Genomic DNA, 26016 nt, shown 5'->3' with positions numbered 1-26016 from the left:
GTGTGTGTGTGTGTGTGTGTGTGTGTGTGTGACAGAGAGAAAGAGGGTGTTTGTGGGAGTTTGGCTCGTCTGCTGTTGTGAAAAGTGTGCCTCTGTGGGAGTTAAATGTGTGAGTCAGCTATGAATCACACTTCTCCTGCATCAGTCAAACACACACATGAACTCTCTGAGAGTCACACACATGGATGTGCACGTAAACATACTTGCACATGCGGAGATATTAGAGATTAGACACTGAACCAACACAGACAGGAGCACTGCACTGGAGATTGTCAGTTTATAGGAAAACAGCATTTTTACTGCATAATGGATTTTCAGCCGGGGGCTAGTTGTCCCCTGCCTGCATTCACTAAACGTACAACAATAAAAAAATGTCTAATAATCAACACAACAACAGCCAAAATAATACATATTGAGTAACTAACACCTCAGCAAGTGTTGGGAATGTGTGTGAGAGATGTGAAAAAAGAAAAAGTGGTGGCGGCCTCCTCCGTAGAGAAATATTTATATTTCAATCCTCCTGATTGAAATATAAAGTATTAAAATATAAAAGGCTAATTCTAGGGTAAAACAACAATTTAGATGAAACCCACTAGTAAGAACATTGGTAGGAGTTTTAGCAATAGATCCCTTTCACCTAAATCTTACACACTGGAGCTTTAAAAGTAATGAATAAATGGTTTGAATTGATATTTAAATCTAATTAAATGGGGATCTTAAAGTCACTAAGGGATAAGTGAACCCAGAAGTCATCAATAAACAAATTAAACTTCAAGTTATAGTAGTCAGATAGCTGAAAGTTTTAGTAAAATGGATGAAATTGCAAAAAAAATGCATCGTTAAACATCAGAAACTTTGAGGTAAAACTAATCTGTAAAAGGTTAAAACTACGAGCTGAAGGTAAAAGATCTATTACTCCAAGGAAACTGTTGAAACTGACAAAAGTAATGGCAATTTTTAAATGAGCTAATTTAGCTAATCTGACCTGGCTAATGGGGAAGAGGATGATAAATGGTGTCGTCAGGGCTGTGAGGGAGAATTTAACAAATAATAAAACGAGACCACTGCAGTAGAAGACATTTCCTCTACAGCAGCAGCCATCCTCTGTGTGAATCAACTCCACGGCACCATTTCAGTGTCTGTCTCCGACTGCGTGGGTGTGTGTGCACGTCGCTTACAATCGGACTCCTCAGCATTCAGGGCGTTCACGCTCTCTCTCCCCGCCAGCGATAAGCGACTGATAATCAGTGAACTTTTGCCACGATGTGCATCTTCCCCTCTCTTCTGCCTCTGTCTGTCTCTCTCAGCGGTGGTGACACTTTGACTGTGAGAGCCGACATTGTTTTAATCAGCTTCGCGTCTATTAGAAAATCCGTTGCTATTAACACCCATTAAAGCACAAGTGTGGCTGTTGGAGGAAGAAGCGCTCCGATGCTGTACTTGAGTAAAAATGGCGTAAAAAACGTCTTTTGCAGTTTACTCGTTCAGCTTTGTCCTCGCTGTCGTAGACGTGTCCCTTGACTTTGGACACAGCTCAGATCTGTCTTGTATTCGTTGTTTCACTTGATCCCAAAAGCTGTTGGTTAGTTCTTTGCCCATGGGCACTACAGTACAGGCCCATTTGTATTCCCTGAAAGCTAGGGACCTAGGCTCAACTGCATGTTCACATCATTTCCTCCACACAATTACAAGCACAAGTTCTGCTTTCATAATCTGAATTTTGTATATATGAGGCAAATTATACATTATGCAGAATATCCTTCTTTTAGAGTGATATGTTTTTGCACTCATCATAAATATTCATGAACATTTAAGCAACATTTTCACATATTTGCTGCTTTGATTCTGTCGGGTAGTTTAAAAGCCTAATTTGACTTTTGGGGGAATATGCTTATCTGCTTCCTTGATAAGTGTTGGATGAGAGGATTACAGATTTTGCATCGGAGGAAAATGAAAGAGCCGAGCAACACCTCAAAGGCTCACAGATTAATATTTTACATTTCTCAACACATAACCAGGTTCACATGATACGACTGGAAAAAACCACAAATAGTTGTTTTCTTCTCCATATATTAATGAGGCAGCTTTAAGCCTTTAAGATGGGTGCACTCACTCCTGCCTCAGTTTGTTATAAACAATAAGAAACACACAGCATTTGGAAATTCATGATTTAATCAGCACAGTTTTTCTGGAGGTTATTGCCACATGGATATTGTGCACATTTCTCACCCAAATCCGATTTTAGACGAAGACCATCCATCAACTTTTACAGGTCCCGCTCTGGTTCCCTCTCCCCTGGCACACATCTCCAAACCTTGACTGAACCTGAGATGACCTTTAACATTAAGGCAAAGAAACAAATCACCCTTGAGAGGCGGATTTATTTATTTTATTCTCATATAGTCTTATCGTTATGCAAGACACGAAGCTGCGATTGGAGATTTCACATCAACTTGAAGAGTTTCGATAATGGAATCAATTTGTCGCGTCTCCTCGCAGAGTCAGATAATGTCGAACAGACGTTTCCTAATCTTGGAAACTGATTGCCGTGTTATTCATTTTAAGATCATGAAAAGCTTTGTTGATTTTATCTTTTTAAAGCTCAAATAAAGTGAAGGGATTTCAGGGATTTATATTTTTCTTTTGCAAACTCTTCTGCTTCAGATTGGGGGAGGAAGAATTTAGAGGCTGCATGAAGCTGACAAATGTTGTTTGCTTGTCGCAGATGAGAGATGCTGTGCGTGCTTGTGTCTGTGTGTGTCTGTGTGCGTTTGCGTGTGCATGAAATTGTTTGCATGCGATTTAGCAGCTGGCTTATGAGTTTTTTCTTTTCCCACTTTGGCTTTTTAGTTGTTTTTTTTACCTCGTTTGCTTCCTCCACTCGCTTCCCATCCTGCTTCTTTCCCCATCTTTGATAGTGTGGTTATGATAGATGAGTGTATTATAAAGTGGGGACTTGGAGCAGGGGAAATCAATGCTCCTTCCTCAGAGGTGTGTGTGTGTGTGTGTGTTTAGAGTGTGTGTTTGTCAGTTGTGCTGTTTGTTAAGAGGTTAGAAGCTGGATACATTCATTGTTTTGGGAGCCAGGGGCTGCAGCTGAGCCGCTGTGTCTTGATCTGCTTTCCTTTGACTCAGCAAACCCTGCTCCAGCCAGACGAACACAAACACACACACACGCACACAACCACCAACGATGCACAGACACACTCTCACAATTGTAGAGAGATTGTCCCACACACAATCACAACACAATCAGAGACGTCCAGTACCCCTTTTGCTCCTGTCTCCTGACTCCTGGTTCAGGAACAAGACTTTGTTTTGGTCCTCTGGCTGCAGCGGCAGTAAATACTGCTGATCTGAGGCCACTTTGTTTATAGAGCTATAGTAAAATGTCGTATATTTTCTTGTTTGCTGGCGTTTTGGTCACAGGTGGAAAGCAGCCGTCACGGGTCAGCGTGCACAAGTGTTTCTCTTCCAGGATTAATTGCTGATAATGTAGAAGTTCAATGCTGTAAAAATGAATTAAGGGCAAAGGATTCATTAAAGTGATTTTGCACCAAGAACCACACATAGCTAACAACAGCATGAATCCTGAAACTGTTGTTTAAAAGCCGTAAACTGGACAGAGTTAATGCAACAATGACTGAGGCCACTTGGTTCTGACAGAACACTGACCCCCCCCCCCCTCCCCACACATCATACTTCATTTGAACCAACAACAAATCCTTATTCCCTTTTACTAGAAAACAGATTTTAAAATCTTTAGAATCTGCTTAACAACTCTGACAATCCAGATGTGACGAGTTTCGATAGATGACTAATTGATTTCACAGTGCACAAACTCTGATGAAATTCACCTTTATACTCTTAATTTTGAATTAGTGAACTGTTGTGGCCAAACACACATCTCTACATCAGTCCTTAAGTGGACAGGGGCCGAGTAAGAAGGAAACAAAAAACCTTAATATACCCATCGTTGTCTCTTAAAGCAAACTGGATATCGTAATTCAACCTTATTCGCCTCTGGTTTTGCTGCCATGTTGAGTTGAAATCTGTAAATGGCTCATAAAAGGTGACACGGCAGCTGTTGTATTATCTGAGAAGCGGTGGAACACGCAGCAGAAAGATGTCGTACATTCTCTCGTGCAGTCTAAAAGGAATCTGCCGTTCCCCCACACAGACAGACTGAGGAAGAGGATAACTGCTGGTGCCGAGTATTGAAGAGGAAGCTGATTAGCGCCTGTGGAGTGAAGCCGGAAACCTATAATTTCAAGAGGGGATACGTCTGATTATCGATCGGGGGAACGACACAGTTGAAGAGTGTCTGAAATGTGGACGGGTCACAAAGAGTGATGTGGTTTTGTGGGGATGAGTGTCACTTCCAGTCCTGGATGCCAATCATTCCCAGCTTTCTTGTGTGTTCTCTCATAATTGCCATAAAAATAGATTTGATTATATGTGATTTAAAAGCACCTTCAACCCTCACTGTGATTGCACTATATGAGGCTTTCAGAAGAAGTGTGATTTGAAATGTAGTAGATAATAAACGGGTGGATGAAATAATATGTAGCTCGACTAACGCCCTTGTAAACTCTTTATTTTTTATTTTTCATCGTTTTAAATCTGTTGTTATGTCTCCCACGTTTTTAAAATCGGTCAGGAGTTGAGAATCCTCTTGTGTGCAGCAGCCCTAACTTTGACAATGTGTGTTTGCTCCAGGTCTGGACGACTGTCTGCAGCAGTATGTGTGTGTGTTTGAGCGTGGAGGGGTGTGTGGAGAGCGGCTGCTGAGGATCAGCCACGCCGAGCTGGAGGAACTGGGAGTTTCTCGGATCGGACACCAGGAGCTCATCCTGGAGGCCGTGGACTTGCTCTGCGCTCTGGTGAGTTTGCTTGTTGTGTAGTTTGTCTGCAGAGCGGCACTGGACTGTTTTACGGCCGAAACCTTGTGCGACGTTCTGCTCGATGCTGCAAATCTGCAGCATCCTGCGTTTTATCTGTTAATCTCCCAATTGTCACTTCCACAAAGAGTTACAGTGCAACAGAAAAGCTACTTCTAAAACTTAATGAGTCAAAATAAAAGAATCCTAAATGAGAGGGAAGACCTGGATCTGTAGAAGAGACGAATATCATGTCTTATTCAATATTCAAAGGTTTCCTCAAGCACTTCCCAATACTTAAAATAAAATACAAATGGTTAAACAAGTACACAAGTCAATTTATATTAAATCCAGAAAGAGATCACGATGCCTCCTTGAAGGGTTCATCTTTAATAGCATTGTGTACATACTGTGTGTTATAATAGCAGAGTACCAATTTCATTTGTATGATATTATTTTTGCTGATAACAAACATGAGCACCATTTTTATTCTGTGGCTGTTGTTTTCTAGACACCACATCTTAAACAATGCATCATATTTATAAACGCTATCTGTCGCTTTTCGGTGAAAACACAAGTAATTCAATTAAATAAATAATAGAAAATACGAAGCTGCATAGCTGTCTAATAAATGTAGGAGGGTAAAAAATACATTTCCCTCTGAAATTCAAAGTAACACTCCTCCTCTGCCACTGCCTCGTTGCAGTCAGCACGATGACTCTCTCTCTCTCTTCTAAATATAAAATATCAAGTTCTAATAAGCAGCCGACTTCTTAAGAAACCTGGTAAACATGTTGACAAATAAAAATCTACATTTCCTGGTGGTTCCCTGTCTGGGGTTCTAGTTGATCTGGTTCTATCTGTGTCTGTGCGGGTTCAGAACTCAGGTCTGGAGACGGAGAGCGTCAGGACTCTGGCTCACAAACTCGGCGCCTCGGCCAAGAACCTGCAGAACTTCATCTCCGGTCGCCGCAGAAGCAGCCAATCAGAAAGCAGGTCCTCGCGGCGGCTGCCCAACGATCTGCTGACCTCTGTGGTCGACCTCATCACCGCCGCCAAGAGCCTGCTCGCCTGGCTGGACAGGTAAAAAACAAAAACTCTGCTTCTCTGTGGTTTCATTGCATATGCGTTGTTATGATGTGTTGAGTTCTAATTCAGACTGGATTTTAAGTATGAAACAGTCAAACAGCAAATCAGTAAACCAACCAGTCAATCAATTAACCAGTCAAACAACCGGTCAATCAACCAGTTAACCAACTAGTCAATCAATCAACCAGTCAATCAACCAGTCAATCAACCAACCAGTCAATCAATCAACCAGTCAAACAACCAGTTAAACAACCAGTCAATCAACCAGTCAATCAACCAACCAGTCAATCAATCAACCAGTCAAACAACCAGTTAAACAACCAGTCAATCAACCAGTCAATCAACCAACCAGTCAATCAATCAACCAGTCAAACAACCAGTTAAACAACCAGTCAATCAACCAGTCAATCAATCAACCAATCAATCAACCAACCGGTCAAACAACCAATGAATTAATCAACCAGTCAATCAACCAACCAGTCAATCAATCAACCAGTCAAACAACCAATAAATCAATCAATAAATCAACCAACCAGTCAATCATCAGTCAACCAACCAGTCAATCATCAGTCAACCAACCAGTCAATCATCAGTCAACCAAACAGTCAATCAACCAACCAGTCAATCAATTAATCAACCAGTCAACTATTTGTTCTTTATTTGCTTTGTCTCTGAGGGGCATCCAATGATTGTTTATCAGTTGAATAAAGAACAACAGACCTTCAGACAGTGAGTGAGGCTCCATGAATACAAAACAGCAGTGTTGTTTGTTTACAAACCCCAAACTTCTCCTTAAGCAAACAAACAAGAAGAAAGAAAACTCCCTCAGGGAAACGTGATCCACTCACAGCCTCCAACGTCCAGAGAGAAATACATCTGAATCCAGCATGAGGAGTCCAGAGAAGTTACTCTGCTCAAAACTTTTTTATAAATAAACATAAACATTTTAAACTAACCTTATACTGTAGATACAGCCATGTTTGATGGATGGATTGATGGGTAGATAGATAAGTAAACTACAATCTGAGAGACACTATACCAGGATGTAAATGGACTGTTATACAACGCAAATGTGTGCAGATCAGGGTATTCCCGAAAATATGGTTTATTTATAATATTATCTAATATTCCAAAAACCTGAAACTATACATCAATAAGGGATTTCAGTGGATTTTGACTCTTAAATTAGTATTTTTAGTTTTTTTTAATTTCTCTACATTTTACAGTTTAAATGATTTAATTAACTACAATTTGATTAACATAAATATTGTTCTCATCTCTGTCTTTGATCTGTCTTTGATCCAGCACTGGTGAATGTATGTTTTCTCTACCATATGCTTCTGTGTACACCGACTCTCCTGCAGCTGCTGCTTGTTAACATCTTTTTAGAAATATGTTTTTTTTTTCGAAGGGATCATGTCCGACCGTTTTCTCTCCATGTTTTTACGTCTCTCCTCCTTCGCTCTCTTCTCCTCTGTCACTTCATTTATTCATGACACGATGAGATCTCCTGCACACGACGCTCAGATACTGAACTAAAGGTCTTTGACATCGGTTCTTGAAATGCCAGGCACCCACATCTGTCCTCAGGCCATTTAGACACACACACACACACACGTATGTCCACAATCCCACCCACGCACACTCGCACACCATCACGCTTCCACACGCACTGACACACACTTAATGCAAGTGCACACAGGGTCGCCCACGCAAGAGCGATGCCACTGTGAATGGCAAAGCGACATAGAGCGAGGGACAGACTCAACAGATCTGCAGCTCTGTGGAGAAACAAGCGTTTTCCAGCTGCGCCAGGTCACACGAGCAGATCTAACAAGCACTCGAACAGAGAGCAGCTTTCATTCCAGAGGAACATCATCTCCTAGAATCGATTTCCACTGCTGAAGAACGGCAAAGGAGCGAGGGAAACAAGTGGTGGGCGATGTGCTGAATTCATTAGTTGACACTAACGACGTAGAAAAGGTTATGATTTCCATGCATGTTAGGGCCCTAATCTGCGCCCCCCCCCCTCCTAATGGGTTTACAACTCAGGCAAATTAGCACAAACCGAGCTACAAATGAACTTCTATCTCCCTCGAATACTTCGCAGATGATTTTCTCTTTTCACCCGCTCCCCCCTGACACCCCGATGTCTCTTTAAATGTACATTATGTACTTTCCTCTTCCTTTGTGGTGACAAACACAATTTTCGTTTCCGTGCAGACATCAGACCGCCGAGCAGGGCGGGAGGAGAACCCGTCCTCTCTGTAGCTGTCGGGAGGAAAGTGGGTTCATCTCTGCAACGACGACTGAAATTGGAAGTCGTGTTTCTGCGTCTTTGAACTCCTCATCTTCTTCTTTATGTGCACATTTGAAAGCATCTGCCTATGAATTAATAACAGGACCGGGCAGACTGGAGTTTTACGTGAGGTGTGTTCTGCTGATTGCCTCAAAATGCAGTTGTAGTTCTATATTTAACCAGTAGAGTAGATGAGGAGACTATCCATTTCCATCCAATGTGGAGGACAGGGCTGAGTGGTATTGACTGAATCGATAATACCCACTGACGAGTACCACAGAATTAACGTGTTGATATTCTGGGACGCACACACGCAAGTGTCAAGTGTGTGAGTCACCGATTGTCGGTCCTGCCAAGCTTTTGTCTTGTGTAAGTCATGAACTCATTTTGTTAGAATTTCAAGTATCAGATGATGTGGAGGAGGAGGAGAACAGTGACTCATTTTCTATTTTGGGGAATCTTCAGGTGTATTATGGCTTTTACATGCACTTGATATTCACCACTGGAAAAAGAGAAAGATGTGTTCAGATCTGTATCGAGCAGAAATCGTTATTATGTCCTTGTTTACTCCTTAGAGGGACGAGAGGAAGTTCTTGTTTGACCTTTTAGTTTTAGGTTTTTTTCCTTTTAATTGGATTTTTTTCAGTAGCTTCCATGTCATGTGACCCCAGACTCCAAAAAGATGCTGAAATGTATTATTACCACCAAATTACCACTTTTAAATAAGTTGTTCCTATTCACGTCAAGTTATATAGAGTTAAACATATCAATACTATATAATAATCATGATAAAATATCAAATCTAAATACAAACTACTATTAATATTCCTTTTCTGTAAACACTTTGGAGCAACAGTTCCCATAATACTTTGAGATATGTAATGCTGCCGAATGGCTGTGAGAAGTGTCGTCTCTCTGAGATCTGCTGTTCAGTGGATTTATGGACGTCAGCTCACATTGGAGGTCGGAGTTGACGACCTCAGAACGCGTCCAACCAAATATAAACAAATCTTAAATCATGTCAAAGTTTTCAGATCTGACCTAATTTTTGCTCTAAATTCGACAGAGGTGGCGTCAATCGGGTGTAAAAGGTTTTTCCGTGACCTTAATGACCTTAGGTGTGTTTTGCCTGGCGTGTCCGACGCAGGTATTTCTCTCGCTGGATAGTCGGAGCTGTGTTTTCCGTGTGTTGTCTCAGGGTTGGAGGCTGAGCGTGAGCAAACAGTCTTTGTTGCCTTAGGTCCTGCGTATATATAGCACTCAGCCTCGATACCGATGACCCAAATCACACACACACACATCACAGATAAATCATACACGAGAGGCTCTGGCCGAATTTGTATCTGGGTCTTTAGAACAATGACAAGTGGAAAGTAATGATGCATGTCTCTGTGTGTCATTTTACCACCATATTGGTTTTGTAGCCATAATGTACAGGCAGAATGTGCTCTCTACACCGAAAACACAATAAGCATGGATGAGGCCAGTGGCAAAGCACTGTTAAGCATAATAAATCCAAAGTGGCAACATAACGTTCCGCCCTCCAGTTCATTTTAGTCAAAAGAAAATCCAGGTCTAAACTGTGCGGCTCTCTGTTTGTTTGTTTCCAAACCCTGGGTTGAGAAGATAAGTAGTCAGTGGGAGCTGTGTAAATTGGAGCGCTGGGAACAGGGTGGCCCATTTACCTGGTTCTCTAATGCAGCTTCATTCATCACCCGGAGCTGTGTCCTCTTCTCTGCTGTGAGTTTCAAGAGGCACGACGTCGAGAGGGTGTTTTCTCCAGTGTTCCCCCGAGTCTGCCTGCAGTGCTCAAACTGATTTCACTTTACAGTTCTTCTTTTGTGAGAATTAATGTTCATTCTGGACATTTAGAGCCTTTGTCCACAGACCAGGGAACAGCAGAGACTGAGGCAGCTGTATTTGACATTTTTCTGACCTTGTAAACATGGAGCATATTCACATTGGACAGAACATTAATCATTTTAATTAACTGTAGTGGTTAATTAGGTGGAATGCAATCTGAGGCTGGTGCACACGTGCAGCTCTGCCAGGGTTAGGGATGTTTATTGTGAAGACACGTTTTTTATTGTAGGGTGAAAGTTGTGTTTACAAATAGTTATTATTTTCATTATTGATTAATCTGCAGATCCGTTTCTTAATAGAATAATAAATTGGAGGAAAATCAGGAGGAGCATCAATTTCTCCTAGCCCTCTAAATCAAAGGATTAAAATGTCTTATTATACCTGACAAATTGTCAAATACCAAATATTACGTTTATTAAGATATAAAACAGAAACCAAAATTTTGAACTTTTTAAAACTCAACGTATAATCCAGGTCTAAAATGTAATGCGGAAGTTACCTTAAAGAGTTATACCTAAATCTGCTCCTTCTAATCAGTGTTCTGGTCCTTCTGAAAATAATTTCATAATTCATTAGATATCAGCGGCCGGTCTTTGGGGCCGTGTCTGGTTTGATTGACATCTCTTGGTGATTGGCAGCCAGCTGATTGGACGAGGAAACCTCTAAATGCTGGTTCCTGATTTCACAAGGAAAAAACTAAGTAGCAAATCGTTAGATTGAAGAAACTGAGTCGTACACAACTTCCATGAAATCCACTACTGACTTCCACTTCTTGTGTTTGTGTGTATAGACGCTGTTGTCATGTGTTTGTGTGTCTGCCCCCCCCCCCCCCCCCCCCTCTAACAATGCTGCTGTCCATCTCTCGCTGCACATTATATCTAATGCAGCAGAATCATCATGAGACACACCGCTGTGTTATCTCTTCCTCCCAGGTCTCCGTTTGCTGCAGTGGCAGACTACTCAGTAACCCGAAATAATGTCATTCAGCTCTGCCTGGAGCTCACCACCATTGTACAGCAGGTGTGTGCAATTGTTTGTGTGTCTGTGCGTAGTGTGTGTGTGTGTGTGTTTGTGTGTGTTTTGAAGAGTGATAGTTCTTATTCTCCTCTACTTCATGTCTGAGGCAGAGGGTTGTCATATCCCCAAAAGAACAGTGTGTGTGAATGTGTGCGTGTGTGTGTGTGTTTGTGTGTGTGTGTGTGTGTGTGTATTTGTGTCTGTGTGTGATGCAGCAGCCTCAGACTCTATTGCTGCATCCTTGAATGAGCCTTTGCTATTTACGTCTTTACCTTCTGTCTTTGCATGGCTGTTGTGTTGTGTGTGTGTGTGTGAGTGTGAGTGTGTGTGCGTGTGTGTGTGTGTGTGTGTTTATGAGAGAGAGAATAAAAAGATAAATGCATTTGTTTGTGTGGGCGTGTTTTTATCTGCGAGGGTACAGAGTGTGTGCAGGTGTGCGGTTCAGCAGTGTGAGGCCTAGACAGTGCACAGAAGTGGCAGCAGGATGGGGTGGTGTGTGTTTTTGTGTTTGTGTGTCAGTGTGTGTGTGTGTGCAAGACAGGATGTTCTGCTCGCGCTACATTAAATTCTGCTTGTCCCTCAGGACTGTACCGTGTTTGAGACGGAGAACAAAATCCTTCATGTGGTAAGTCCTGCGTCCTCGGCCAGATGTCGCTTATCTGCTCTGCTGATTGGAATCATCCAGTTTAAAATTAAATTTCATTCTTATGTGGACAAACAGAAACTAAAGCTCTTATTCTTGTCTTTCAATGAATATGATCGGTGATTGCAGTAGCATTAAAACAATTATTTTAACTTTTCTACTGCCCGGAGATGATTAGCGTAGCTTAGCATAGAGACTGTAAGCAGAGGGAAACAGCTAGCCTGGTCAGGATGGAACAAACAGTGGTGTAGTTCAGTACTGTTTTGAGGTTCTCACACTTTACTTAAAATATTGGAAACTCTCTTGCACTGTCATCTTTCAAATTAGCCTGTGTTAGTGCTGCTATTGGCTTTTATTTACATGTTATTACAAAACCAGTGATCTTATAAGTGACATGTTCTCGAACATAAAACAAGGAGACATGAATTGGAATTGGAATGACTCCTGATTGTGCAGAAACCTTTGCTTTGTGCAGGATTTGAATTATTTGTATTATTCGTTTTCATCCAAATATAATAAAATGTCTGTTAAACTTAAAGTCCATTTAAAAGACTCACCAGCGCCTCCTCCTCCCAGAGGAGAAGCCAGGTCCCGTCCTCTCTGGGTCGGCGCTTCCTGAAGAGACGCGTTCCTTTAATTGACCTTTCTGCAGCAGACACAGGTGTCTCTAATAACATCACTAATTGCTGCGGTGCGGAGCAGTAATGGCTGAACCGGTGCCGTCGCCTCTGAGCTTAGATTCACCTGAGCCTCATCACGACGAGTCGACGTGCCTGCAGTGAAACAGACGATGAATCCGACTCTCGTGGTAACAACCAAGAAAAAACAACAAGATGGAGATTATGTTTATATAATGAGGAGAAAAACAAAATCGGTTCTGCACCTGCTGCAAAAATCCAAAACATGATGAGTGTCACACATGAGTGTGAGAATAAACTCACACCTTCTGTGTGTCACTCCAAAATAAAAAAATTAACAAGACATCATTATTTCTCATTCGGACAACTTTCTATTATCAACAGCATGATGTGTATTTTGTCTGTAAAAATATTGCACTTTATAATATACTTCAAATATTCACCTTCATTACGTTAGTGTGGAGGCAGAAATACTGAAAGCAATCTGCAATACAATCTGCAGAAAATAACTAAAGTTACTTTAACTTACTATTACTTACTCTTTATGTTATTTGAACTAACCCTTTAAATAATGCTACGACAATCATCAGTAATCAACCAGAGCTGTTGCAGCTGTTGTATCGACATATGGAGGAAATCATAATACTTAAAATGTTAAAATAAATAAAGAAACAAGACCAGTTAATATTTAAAAAATGTCATATTTTGACAAATCTATGTTACAAGTTTTTCATATTGTGCTTTCTTGATAAAGCAGCACTAGTGAACCTGTTTTTACTGTCTTCTTCTTCTTCTTCTTCTTCTTCTTCTTCTTCTTCTTCTTCTTCTTCCTCCTCGTCTTCTCCACAGTGTAAGACCCTGTCCGAGGTGTGTGAGCACATCGTGTGTGTGTCATCAGACCCTCTGGTTTCCCAGTCGGCTCATCTGGAGCTGGTTCACCTCACCAACATCAAATCCTCTGATGGCCTGGTAATGACCCTGTTTGACACAGAGCTGGTTTGTACTGAACGTGGAAACTGTAGAGGAGCTTGAATCTGAACTCTTTCTTATGGACATCAACGTTGCAACTATTTAACTTGAAAGAATCCCAGTTTAACCATCTTGTCTTTCCTCTTCTTCAATGGTTAAATTACACCTGACTGGGGATTTAGCGCCACCATCTGTTTATCACGATGAACTAACTCCTGTTTGCCGAATTTCTCCAAATGAAGTTAAAATTCGTGGACTTTTTCCTTGTTGACCTGAATTTAACGAAACCTTCTTCTTCTCTGTTCTTCTGTCCATCAGGGAATGTACATCAAGTCGACCTACGACGGCCTGCACGTGATCACGGGAACCACTGAAGGGGTGAGGATCAAAACCCTTCACATCATAAATTACAGACAAACACCGAATCTGTGACATAAATAAATACCCAGTGAAGTAGATTCACCTCCAGACGGAGATCGTAAGATACACAAAACAGTCTCCCTCAGGATATCTGCAGAACTGTCAGTCTCCTCTGTTGTGTTACAACCTATCTAAGTGCGATCTGTTGTGAAACTTGCTCTCTATTGTGTTCATAGATCAATAAGTTCAGATCATTTCATGTTTTTTTGTTCTCTCTCTCTCTCTCTCTCTCTCTCTCTCTCTCTCTCTCTCTCTTTCTCTCTCTCTGGCTCTGTAGTCTCCGGCCGACCGCTGTAAGAAGATCCATGCAGGAGATGAAGTCATTCAAGTCAATCACCAGACTGTGGTGGGTTTCTTACAGTGTGTGTCTGTGTGTTTAAATATGTATTTTAATATTGTTTAAGTTTTTTGCTGCTAATTAAGTAGTTTGGACTCTTTTGCTGCTGTTGGAGTTTTGAAGCATTGACATCACAGCAGGAAAAACATACCAACAGATCTTCTCTGCTGCAGAGCTGAGAGAGTTAACATCGTCAGAAAAGATAAATCCCTGCTGATGCATCTCGTTTAGAATTCGGCGTGTTGACGTTTATTGGTTGAGCCACCGCTCTGTTCGCATCTGTGTTGCAGATTGTGCCCTTAGTTTACAAAGGTGAAGACGCATCGTGCATTTCTGTTAACGTAATCAGCTCCTCTGACCCTTCCTGCAGCTCGGGCTGCATCACGATCACATCTCAGATCAGTGGAGCAAATGCAATTTAAAGAGCTGCTCCTTGGTTTTAATGAGGAAGTTATTGCCTCCAACAACAAACAACCTGTTCCTGTTCTCGTCTACAGGATGTTTTTGGTCATAAATCTCCCACAAACAGAAGCGTTGGTAAAGTTCTGTTGAAATGAGGAGGAATAAATGATAAGAAGCGATTGTTTTTGAATTGAGGGCAGGTTACATCACATGAAAGCTCTATAGATAGACTCTCCACCTCCACACCCATTTGCCTGGCACAGGAGGCTCAACAAGCCCGATGCGATCACGACGTGGACAGAACTCAAGAACACAAACACTGTGTATAATTCGGGGTTGTGATTTTTTTATTCTTCATTATCCAGATCAAGATATTTCCCACTGTCCCCTCCCATCCACAGGTGGGCTGGCAGCTGCGTAACCTGGTCGGCTCGCTGAGGTCCGATAAGGGCGTCGTGTCCCTGACCCTGAAGAAGCGTCCGCAGAGCACGCTCAGCTCCGCCCCCGCCCTGCTGAAGAACATGCGCTGGAAACCCCTGGCTCTTCAGGTGGGGCCAGCTCTACCTTTTATAGACTTTATTAAAGCGCCACGCCGGCCCACATGAGTCCCGGCGGTGCTCGTGCTCCCAGCACGGCGGCAGCCAAAGTGTGTAATTGGGTCAGGGTTTTGTGGTTCAGCATGGTTTTTGGTTTGCCAGCTGAAATGCACCGGACTGAATGGGAAGGGAGCGGTGATGACAACCCTCCACCCACATTCCCCCATGCTCTGGTGAATTATGAGTCATATCATCATTAACACAGATTATCTGCACAATCACAAACACGAGGGAAAACCTCTGATGCCACATCCACCTCCACCATCGATGTTCTATCTTTGTTTGTGAGCTGGATTATGCAAAACCTACTGAACATGTTTCCACAGAACTTAGTGGAAGGATGGGACAGGGGCTGAGAAAGAGCCCATTAAAGTTCACTTTCTTTTACTTTGTTAAACAGGACGTTTTTTTGACATTTGCACCAGTTTCCCAAGGAGTGATTCATGTGTTATGATGAATAAAATCAAGCATATTTTGGACACTGGTATCTATGAATATGTGCAATCTGGGTGCCATTTGTATTTTGGGACATTATCTAAATTTAAAGAAGCTCATTTTAAATGTCAGTTTGCTTCAGGAGTTTTGTTTACATCTTCACGTAAATATGACTTTTGTCTAAACTTGAATCTGCTTCTTCTGACAACCTCACTGGTTGTGTTGTTGTGTTGTTCACTTGTTGTTCTTGTCTTCAGCCAACCAGAAGTCCAGGCAGCGGCTCCGGCACTCCCTCAGGCACACCCACCAAGACCTCGGCCCTCCACGACCTCTTCATCCCCCCCCCGCCCGCTGAGCCCTACACACCCAGGTACTGTGTCTGTGTCTCAAAGATAAAACATCTTATAACACGTAGAACATAGAACATAGACTGAAGAGAGCAGCTCTGAATTTGATGAACATGTTTTTCTCTTTTTCCTGGTAATTGTGCCTCTGCTGTTGCCATAGAGACGAGACGGGAGCCCTGTCTGGAGACGAGGCTTCTCGTAACCATGGCGTCGTCAGCCTCGCCAAACGCTCCGAGTCACCGAACTCCTTCCTGGACCAGGAGTCCCGCCGGCAGGAAGAGGAGGAGCCTGTGTACTGCACCACGCCCACATATGGTAAAGTCACGGGATGATCGAGAATGTGAGGAGATCGATCTCGTCCGGCTGAATTTAAAATAATAAACAACAACTCTGTGGTTGATGAGGTTTTAGAAGATGATGTCACAAATTAAAGGACTTTACAAGAATCATAAAAAACCTTGAAGTCCCAGAAGAGAAAAGAGAAAAATCGTCAAATCACAATAAGACAAATGAAGATTTTAAAATCACTGGTTCATTTGCAGACAATTCAAAAAAAAGATGGACACACGCTGTTGGTCTTTAGAAATGTTTTATATTTTAATCTCACACTGTTTGAGTAATTTGTACTGTAAAGTCTGATCGTCCATCTACGACCTGACTGCTCACATTGAACCATTGGCCCCAGACGTGTTAGAAGCTATGATCTGATTGGTCCCAGAGAGCCCTGGACACTGCACGACAAAGCTGAAACTCTCAAACTAGTCTCAGGGGTCGAGTCAAATCGTACAGAGTGCGAGTCCGGCTTAAAGAGAGTTTGATAAAAGGAAGAATATAAAAGGAAGAATATAAAAGTTATGACGGCGCAGAGAGCAGTTATTACACATCGATAAATGAAGACCTGTTGCATCTTGTAATTAAATGGATGCAAGAGAAGACAATGTGTCCCAGCAGATTCCTGTCTTGGACATTTAAATTTATGTTTTGTGTGTGTGTGTGTGTGTGTGTGTGTGTGTGTCTGTGTGTGTGTAGGCAGGCTGAGGCCCATCTCCATGCCTGTGGAGTGTAACTGGGTGGGCGACTATGAAGACCCAGCCAAGCTCAACAGAGAAAGTCGCAGAGGTGAGTTGTGTGGCATGTGTGTTTGTGTGTTTGTTTGTGTGTGTGTGTGTGCACCTGCTGAAGAGCCTGTTAAGAGTCTATTAAATGTTCCCATCGCTATGTATTATGAATAGATCTGTGTCTGTGTGGAGATCAATGCACCTCCAATCTCTTTCTCTAATTCTCTGTATGATGAGCATCACAGAGAAATTAAATATCAGGGGACGAGGAGATGAAAAGAAAAGTGGAGCGTCGGCACAAAGGAGGAGAAAAGAAAAGAGAGGAAGAATAAAAGTGAGGGAACGAATGAAAGAAAGAAAGAAAGAAAGAAAGGAAGAGAGAGATGACATGGTGGAGAAAGGAAAGAAAGAAGGAAAAATAAAAATGAAATAAATAACGGTTCCCCCCCCCGACCTCCACCTGAATCCCTCACACAGTTGCCATGGCGACGCTGACAGCAGCTCCTCTCGGTGTCTCACTCTCCTCTGGCCGCTGCCTAGCAACCAGGGGAGGACATGAGGGTGGGTACCGTTGAAGAGAGAGAGAGAGAGAGAGAGAGAGAGAGAGAGAGAGAGAGAGAGAGAGAGAGAGAGAGAGAGAGAGAGAGAGAGAGAGAGAGAGAGAGAGAGAGAGAGAGAGAGAGAGAGAGAGAGAGAGAGAGAGAGAGAGAGAGAGAGAGAGAGAGAGAGAGAGAGAGACAGAGAGAGAGAGAGAGAGAGAGAAACCTGGGTTTCCTCTCCGGTGGAAAGTAGTTGGTGGAAAAAGAAAAAACAAGATGGAGGACTCTTCAACAGAGTGCGTCTGTGAACAGGTTCAATAAACACTCAGTCGCACACGTCAACATGCACGAGCACGTTCACAAGCAGATTATGGATCCAACTAATTCCACCTCGATCTCTCATTGGTGTAAAACGTGGGGGCACGAATAATATGTGAGAGATTTACCGCAACAGGAAATATGACAAACAAGGCTTTATGTGCATTCAAGTTTCTTTATTGACGGGGAAGATTATAGAGAGACAACAGGGAAGACGAGTAACAAAGGGCCGGATCAGAACTGATCCTCCATATTTGTGTTTTCTTGAAAAGATTGTCGATTAGATAAAAAGCAGCACCTAGAAACAGATCTGAGAAATAAAGTCGATGCTTTAACGTCCAACAGGTAGTTATGAAAATCATATTTCTCACTCTTCAAGCACAAATTAACATGATATTTTCAAAGATTAAAACTAGAAAATTGGCAAATTTACAATAATCTTATTAAAGGTCGATGTCTTTACTCAATTTGTATACTATATTATAAATCATTTTAAACACCAGTCGTCTTATCTTGAAGAATCCTCGAGTGATCTGACATTTCGACTTTCATAATTTTGAAATTAGTCTAATTTACCCTGTAGGAACCTCACTGAGATTATAAACCTCTCTACAGGAGGCCATGATTAAACAGCATGTGACAGAATATAAATAATAAAACAAAAGATCATCATTGAGTCTGATTCATTGATTGTGTGTCTGAACAGAGGCGTCACTCATGCGCTACGTGGGGCTGCCCGGTGCCGACGAGCGGACCGGCTCCGACGACTACTCCTCCCACACGGCTCGGCCGGGCAAACGGACCAATGACACGACCAAACGAGCCAAGAGGCGGAGCCACCACAGCCAAAGCCCCTCCCACTATGTCCTGCAGACAAATCAGAGGGATTCCCCGCCCAAAGACCCCGCCTCCATCTATCACGTAATTTTTTCTTTTCCTCCTTTACATAACATATATTTTTATAGTATATATCAACAGGTGAAATTATTTATTATATGCCGTGAGTTCTATATAATAGCAGACCTGTACAGATAGAGAATGTTGTGCTTTGTACATAATGAGCTCATCTGTTTACAGGAGTTTAATTTAAATATATATCGTTGCACCTTATTTACAGCCGAGCCAGCCGCTCACGGGCCGAGCTGTTGCTCACTTGCACCCTTTAGACCATGTGCTTTTTGCACCCTTTAGACCATGTGCTTTTTTTGCAGTTATGTTAATCTATATTTTACAGTTGTCTTTCAGTTGAATGTTGCATTGTGGGTCTTTTGTCTCCCCTATATGTTTACTTCAACATGTGAAAATGACGATCAAGCTGAAGTTCATGTCTTCCCCTTGTTTCCAGATGTGTGATAAATATATAAGATATTTCCCCCCTGATGAAAAGCCCGGTAGTGACGTGTGATCCGAGCGAATGCTGACTTGTTATTTACCCCCCCCCCCGTCACTTCCATGACACCTGTCCTCCCGGCCTGTCCGTCTGAGCTCGCCGCTCCCCCGCCCACGCCATCACTGCGGCCGGCGGCGACCTTATACATCTTGACAGCATCTCTTCGGAAATTAAAACGTGTTTGCATGTGTGGGCCTGCCGCCGCCGCCTTGTACCACTGCGTGTTTACCGTGAGCCTCGGTGCTGGGATGGCAGATGGCGTGTCAGCGGGTGTGGGCGGGTCCGTGTCATCTGTCTTGCTGAGCGCGGGGCCGCGAATGGCCGAGCTCCAGGTTCTGACATGTGTAATATAGTGACACGGGCGCTCGTCTGGGGTCGATCTGACCCGTGGAGAGGTCACCACGTAAAGATGAGGGTAGTTGCAGCCACGTGAGGAGAAGACACTGCAGGGGCTGGACGTCCTCCTCCTCCTTTGACTCACAACTGTCGAATCTGAACCCACAAACATGATGCACATGTGTTGGGATTTAATTTTTCACTATTAAAAGTCCAAATATGTCAGTAGAAATTGTAGAAATAAGTTAGGTAATTATTATTTTTTCTGGTCCTTCATTTTCCTGCAAATTGCCTTAAAACCTACGTCATACTTTCCAGGAATCAGCTGTTAATTACTCAGATGTTTCCAAGTAATGCCCACAGTTCTGTTCTAATTATAAGGGAGATTCAGAAAGCGTTAGCTGCAGCAGGAGCCCTCATTATATCTAATACAACCTTTGTCCTGGTACTTCACTGCTAAGTACCGGATTATTCTCAGGACAATAAATTGAAAGTTATGAGCTGACGCGTGAACTAACCGGCGCTGTGGCAGCTCGGAGAAAAGGAAGTCACATGGTGATTGTCCTTCACACATTTGTCTCCGTTTCATCCCCGAGGCCCTGAACTGTTTTTTCTCACCTGTCCTCCATCACCTGGACGTCGTGCCACTTCTCCCTCCATCCGTTTCTAAGTTTAGACGTGTGAGAGCTGAAGTCCAACATGAGGTCGACTTTTTTCACCCCCCCATGTGTGTGTGTGAGGGAGAGATAACGAGAGAGCGACTTTCCCTCTGAGTTCGTTTTTTTCTGTCATCTTTTATGTCCCATGATCCTTTGCAGCAAACAAAGGCCACTGACTCATCCTGATGACCCTCTCGCTCTCTCTCTCTCTCTCTCTCTCTCTCTCTCTCTCACTCTCTCTCTTCCTCACAGACATACCAGCAGTCTTCCTCTCTGCAGTCCAAGACCAGGAAGAAGAATAAAGGTAAGCGGGAAAGCCAGACGCTTCGGTTCAGCGTGAGCAGAAGTTGCCGTCACGCCCAGATGCTCGCCAGCTGTGGTCATTCACTGCTTCTCTCCCTCGGGGGGGGGGGGGGGGGGGGGGGGGGGAACTAATGGACGCTGTGTTAAAGTACGAGAGCTGCTGCTTCCTGGAAACATCTGTGCAGTCAGGAAGAAAACGGAGGAAAAATCTCCGACACGTATTGATTTGTAGAAAAAATATCAGTTTTCACACAAATACATTATTTAGAGTTTTCTGTTTCTGCTCGGTTTGACTCAGTGACGTGTTTAATCACATTTTTCTGCTTTTATTTACTGCATCAATTTCTACCAGGCTACAGTGCATAGGATTTATAGAAGGGATGTATATTTGTCTTCGAGATTTAGCAATACATGTCACAAAGCTGAGACAAAAGCTGTCATAATTTCCCAAAATGGCTTTAAGATGGAGCTACTGCATATCTGGTATATTTCCATGTGAAAGCAACTCCATGCAACCTTTGTAGATAGCAGCCTCTCGTTCAGGAAGCCGGGAATCATGGGTAATATCCACCGAGTGATAGACTCTGTTTTGTAAAGGGCGCTGCTGCTCAAAATGCTATCATTGTTCATTCTTTTGCAAAATCTTTTGTAACAAGTGAGTCATCAAATGAGTAATTATCTGTCAACTTCACTCTCATACTGTCTTTTTGGCACATTAACTTAACAATCTATTCATACCGTGCATCGAAATATATACTGGTGGTAATAAATCACAGTTTTCTTGTTTCCTTCAATCGGTGAAACGTAAATTAAAACTTCAGCGACCGCTCAGATCTATATCCTCTACCCGCTGGGACTTTATCCTGCTGGAGATGTTCAATTATTTATCTGCTTCAGCTCGAGCCTCTGCAACCAAATCATTTTGTCGTCAGGACAAAAAAAAAATTCCTCACATGCAGCCAATTTGCATTTTAACACGTCGTCGCTCATTTCACAGATTTTTCTAGTGAGTCCAGATTGGACTGTTTGCTTTGTACTGTACATTTAGTCCATATGATGAATCCAGTGACTCAGCATTTATTTTTACGTGAGAAGGCACAAAAATCGACTCGTGTTTCGGTCAAATGTTTCTCAAAAATCACAGTTTTGCCAGTTTTTTCTTAACTCTTGTACAAAAGGTTCACACAATTAGGATTTGCTTTATTTTCTATTTATTCTTTTTGGTTAATTTCCCCCCCGATTGTCCTTTTTCGCAACTTCCCTCCTCTTTGACCGAACCGTCCACAGAGATCAACATGTTGGACGTGTTTGTTTTTTCTCCCACTGGCCTTTCCCTCGTTTCACCATCTGCCGTCGTGAGAAACTCAGAAGGCTTCAGCTCCATCTGCCATTTTTTACACGATGGCCACGTTTGTTCACTGCGGGCGAAGTTTATAAAAATGAAGATGAATCGGTGCTTTAAGTGCAGCGAGCAGCCGCTTTGTCAAGCAGGTAATGAAATATTAGTGACTTCTTCTCTCCAGGCTGAGAGAATCTTTATTTTCTAAAATAAGTCTCCCCCTCTCAGCCGGGAGCTTTTAGTGATGGTATCAGTTTATTAGTCGGAGCTGAGGCTGCTGCACAAAAAGCAAATTATCTCTGTTTGACTTACAGATTCTTCTCTCTCTGAGTTTATAAGTTATTAATCATCTCCATATTCTCCTCTTTTCACGTTTGAGCTTTAATTCTCTTGCCTCCTGCACCGTCGAAGAAAGTTCTCTCGTCTACAGATGCACCACACGCTGCACTTTCCAGCGCCGCAGAAAATAAATGGAATATTGAGTTGCAAGCCTTTTTTTAGGATGCAGCACAATAAAAGTTTCTCCAGCAACTGGGAGCCAGCTCTGCTCGGTAATCTCTAATGAGGAGCCTGCTGAGAAAAAATGTTACAGGGCTTTTATGCCAGAAGGAAAAAGGCAGTTTGTATTAAACACCTCTCACCTCACTGCAGTGCTGCAGTGCTCCATCACATCCAGGCTCGGGAAATCTTGCTAAGAATCAGTGGAACATTAGGACATTTATGAATGCTTATTTTCACACCACGACAAAAGGGCTAAAAATGAGCTGCTGTTCTGATTTGTGTTCTCTTTGCCGCGTGGCGTTCCAGGACGTGGTTTGGCCTCCCTGAGTCGGAGGCGTGTTTCCTGCAAGGCGCTGGGCAGAGGAGACTGCGAGGGCTGGCTCTGGAGAAAGAGAGACGCCAAGGGTTATTTCTCCCAGAAGTGGAAGAAGTACTGGTTTGTTCTGAAGGACAACTGCCTGTACTGGTACATCAACGAGGAGGTGAGGCTGGGGAAGGTTTACACCGAGACCCTGGGCGATCCAATCACAGGCGGGGGCGGCTCCTATTATGTCCGTTCACTCTTTTTGATTAGATCTCACTTCCCTGCTCTATATGCAAATCAACACGTCCTTCATTTCTGTTTGCAAAAAAAAACGCATGATGATGTTGTCAACCATCAGGAGGCAGAAGAAATTCTCTCTGACGAGTTCCGGGCAAAACAAAATAGTGTTTGACATACTCGTAGTAGATCTCAGTGGTACATCCAGAATCTTCACACATCTCATGATCTGTAATTTGAGCTCCTCACTTCAATCCAGTCCTGTATATTTCAACTTAGGTCCTATGTTTATAAATGTGGGTGCAAATGAAAGGTTCTTAGAAAAACTACAATTTAATCCAATGGGGCAACTATGACCGTCCATGAAATTTCGTTATTTATTTATTATTCTGAAAGCTCCAGGCTTTTGTTTTGAAAGATAGCGTGACACTTAGAGCCACAAGGCCATAGTTTAACAGTTAGAATTAAAATATACTTTGGATTTTCGTTAATCTGTCATTTCCCTTTAGCGTTTTCCTTTCTTTAAATTAATATTGTTAATTTCTGTGTTCAGGATGAGAAGGCCGAGGGTTTTGTGAGTCTTCCAGAGTTCAAGATCGACCGGGCCAGTGAATGTCGCAAGAAGTAGTAAGTGCATGTTGAAAAGGTCTATTGCATATTTATGTGTATTTACTTTTGTATGTGCATTTTACTGTATGTGCTCTTAAAAAAAATACCCCCCTCTGCTTCACTAGTGCTTTCAAAGCGTGTCACCCCAAGGTCAAGAGCTTCTACTTTGCAGCAGATGGAGTGGACGACATGAACAGGTAAAGCAGTTTGTGCTAAACATGGACCGAGGTCGTGCCAGGGGGCAAACTCCCCGCTGTGTGTGGCAGGAGAGCAGCTTCCTGTTTACCTTCACCAAACACATCTGGAAAATAAACGTTTCATTTCATAAATAATGGAAAGGGGCCTGAGTTTATATTGGACGAGTGGTTCTGAAAACATTTGCGATATATTTCCTCAGAGGGCGAAAATATAATATGTGCTCGTAGAAAAGTGCAGCTGAGATCAAGTTAATTAGTTGATTTCACTTGTTTAGAGGGAAAAACAAATAATAAACTGAGCTCCTCAACCATCTTATCAACTTGCTTGTAGAATTTTAAGATACATTTGGACATAAATACTTTTTAAAACAGCTTATGCAATTAAAAAAGATGTTTGTTTACTCAAAAAGTACAGTCGTCTATTGATTGTACCTAATTTTGCTTAGTCACTTTTTTCCCAAAGCAGTTTCAGTTTATTTATTTACATGTGTTTATTAGTTTGGTAAATGTAAACTTGAGTTTCTGTCTGGATGCTGTGTTCTCCTGTTAGATGGCTGAGTCGTCTCAACATGGCGGCTCTGGGCTACGCTGAGCGTGAGAGGATGCGTCAGGAGCAGGGTGAGGGCGTTTCAAATCTATCAAACACAAACAGTAAATTAATTTTAGTTTATTTTCTACCTCCTGTGGTGTCTTTAAGATCTTTGGATGATAACTCCTGAAGATCATGAATAGATGAGATCTTGTGTTTCTGACAGTTTGTTGTGTGGGTTTCCAGCAGATTACTGGAGTGAGAGCGAGCATGAGGAGGACACCACCTCCAGCCCCAAGCAGGACAGCCCCCCACCTCCGTATGATACCTACCCACGGCCTCCATTAGTGAGTCACACACAACTGTATCATGGTCTCACATAAAGCTCGTACTGTACGTGAAGGCAAAAATCCTGCTCAGTGCTTCTTCACGGTCCATTTTATCAGCTGAATTTATCGCCCATTAAACCCTCAGGGGGTCGTTAAGGCCACATTTGGGATAATTGTCGCTATAATTGGCTCCGAATCTGGTTGCTCTACATTTAACGTCTTTGTCTCGAGGCGTTTTGTTTTCTTTCTTCGCAGCCTCGGACAAACTGGAAAACTAAAACAATCACAGCTATGTCAGCACCACCAGCTCGACAACTGTGTGTTTGAGATAATAATTGGAAATCATGATAATCAGGAGTCTGTGTTGTTTGGCTTTTCTGCAAAATCTCAAACACACTCATACCCTCTTCTTTCCTGTTTCTTATACGTCCCCTCACACACTCATCCAATCAACTCGCCCCCCCTTCGGAAATCATCACATCCTTTTTGAAGTGTGTCAATGATCCTTACTCGTTCCTCTCCCCCCGTCAGATGAGTGCCTACTTGGAAGGCAGAACCACTCGACTCTCTTCCACGGAGACGTCTCGCTCACGCTCCTCCCAGGAGGACTTCCTGTGTGGCGAGCCACCCGCCGTGGCCGCCGAGCCGCAGTACCACCCTGGTCCCCTAGGGGGAGGCACCATGCACAGCGGGAGAAAGCCAGGGGGCAGCAGCAGCAGTGACGTGCAGTACAGATGTGATCCTGTAGAGGTGTGTGATGGTGTCATGCATCAAACGTTTAGATTAATTTATTCTCGATTACTAAACTTTTTGTCTGTCTCGGCTCACAGTACCGTTCCAGTCCTGCGGGGGGCAGCAGCGAGACGGGCTCCCCGGGCCGCTCGTCGTCTTCTCAGAGACGTTCTTGGCAGGACCTGATCGAGACGCCGCTGACCGAGGCCGGACTGCACTACCTACAAACAGGGCCGTTAGGTAACGTCCTCTTCGTGGACACAACTGGACAAAAAAGATATTCATCAGGAGGCTGAACTACCTATTTAACGATAGAAGAATATGATTTTTAAGTTAAATCCCAAATTCTGACACAGAGCACAGAGTGATGTTTTGTGTCTTCTGTTACCACAGAGGACGCAGTGTTTGCCGAGCCCGGTCCCGGAGGCGGCACCATGCCGGTCGGAGCCGTGTACACTCTCCCGGCTCAGAGGAATGTCCCGCTGCCCATGGCCATGCAGAGGCTGATCCCTATGGCAACCCAGGGAGGGAAACCCCGCAGCTTCACGCTGCCGAGAGACAGCAACCTACACACACTGCTCACGCCCCCTGCCAAAGAAGTGCAGCTAACGTACAATGGTGAGTCCATCCAGGATCATGCATGTGGTGTAGTGCTGTAATGTGTGTCTGTGTGTGTGTGGGGGGTGTGCGGGGGGGGGGGG

At 43.1% G+C, this 26016-nt stretch overlaps 1 protein-coding gene across 2 annotated transcripts in view; it reads left to right on the top strand.

The window, feature by feature from the left end:
• Positions 1–26016, top strand: part of cnksr2a (connector enhancer of kinase suppressor of Ras 2a) — a 35261-nt gene that overhangs the window by 5145 nt on the left and 4100 nt on the right. The window contains exons 2-22 of one of the 2 annotated variants that reach the window (XM_062379915.1): positions 4720–4883; positions 5761–5963; positions 11064–11151; positions 11732–11773; positions 13279–13398; positions 13717–13776; positions 14096–14164; positions 14959–15105; positions 15846–15958; positions 16096–16250; positions 16965–17054; positions 18557–18771; positions 20488–20539; positions 22685–22860; positions 23473–23546; positions 23654–23725; positions 24276–24343; positions 24504–24601; positions 25115–25333; positions 25414–25555; positions 25709–25933. In XM_062379915.1, coding sequence (XP_062235899.1) covers positions 4720–4883; positions 5761–5963; positions 11064–11151; positions 11732–11773; positions 13279–13398; positions 13717–13776; positions 14096–14164; positions 14959–15105; positions 15846–15958; positions 16096–16250; positions 16965–17054; positions 18557–18771; positions 20488–20539; positions 22685–22860; positions 23473–23546; positions 23654–23725; positions 24276–24343; positions 24504–24601; positions 25115–25333; positions 25414–25555; positions 25709–25933 — 2592 coding nt within the window. Of the gene's footprint in view, positions 1–4719; positions 4884–5760; positions 5964–11063; positions 11152–11731; positions 11774–13278; positions 13399–13716; positions 13777–14095; positions 14165–14958; positions 15106–15845; positions 15959–16095; positions 16251–16964; positions 17055–18556; positions 18772–20487; positions 20540–22684; positions 22861–23472; positions 23547–23653; positions 23726–24275; positions 24344–24500; positions 24602–25114; positions 25334–25413; positions 25556–25708; positions 25934–26016 lie in introns of both variants that reach the window. The other variant, XM_062379914.1, reaches the window with a different exon arrangement.

The sequence above is a fragment of the Platichthys flesus genome, chromosome 21 (genome assembly GCF_949316205.1).
Source record: "Platichthys flesus chromosome 21, fPlaFle2.1, whole genome shotgun sequence".
NCBI lineage: Eukaryota > Metazoa > Chordata > Actinopteri > Pleuronectiformes > Pleuronectidae > Platichthys > Platichthys flesus.
This window is presented reverse-complemented; position numbering and strand designations above follow the sequence as displayed.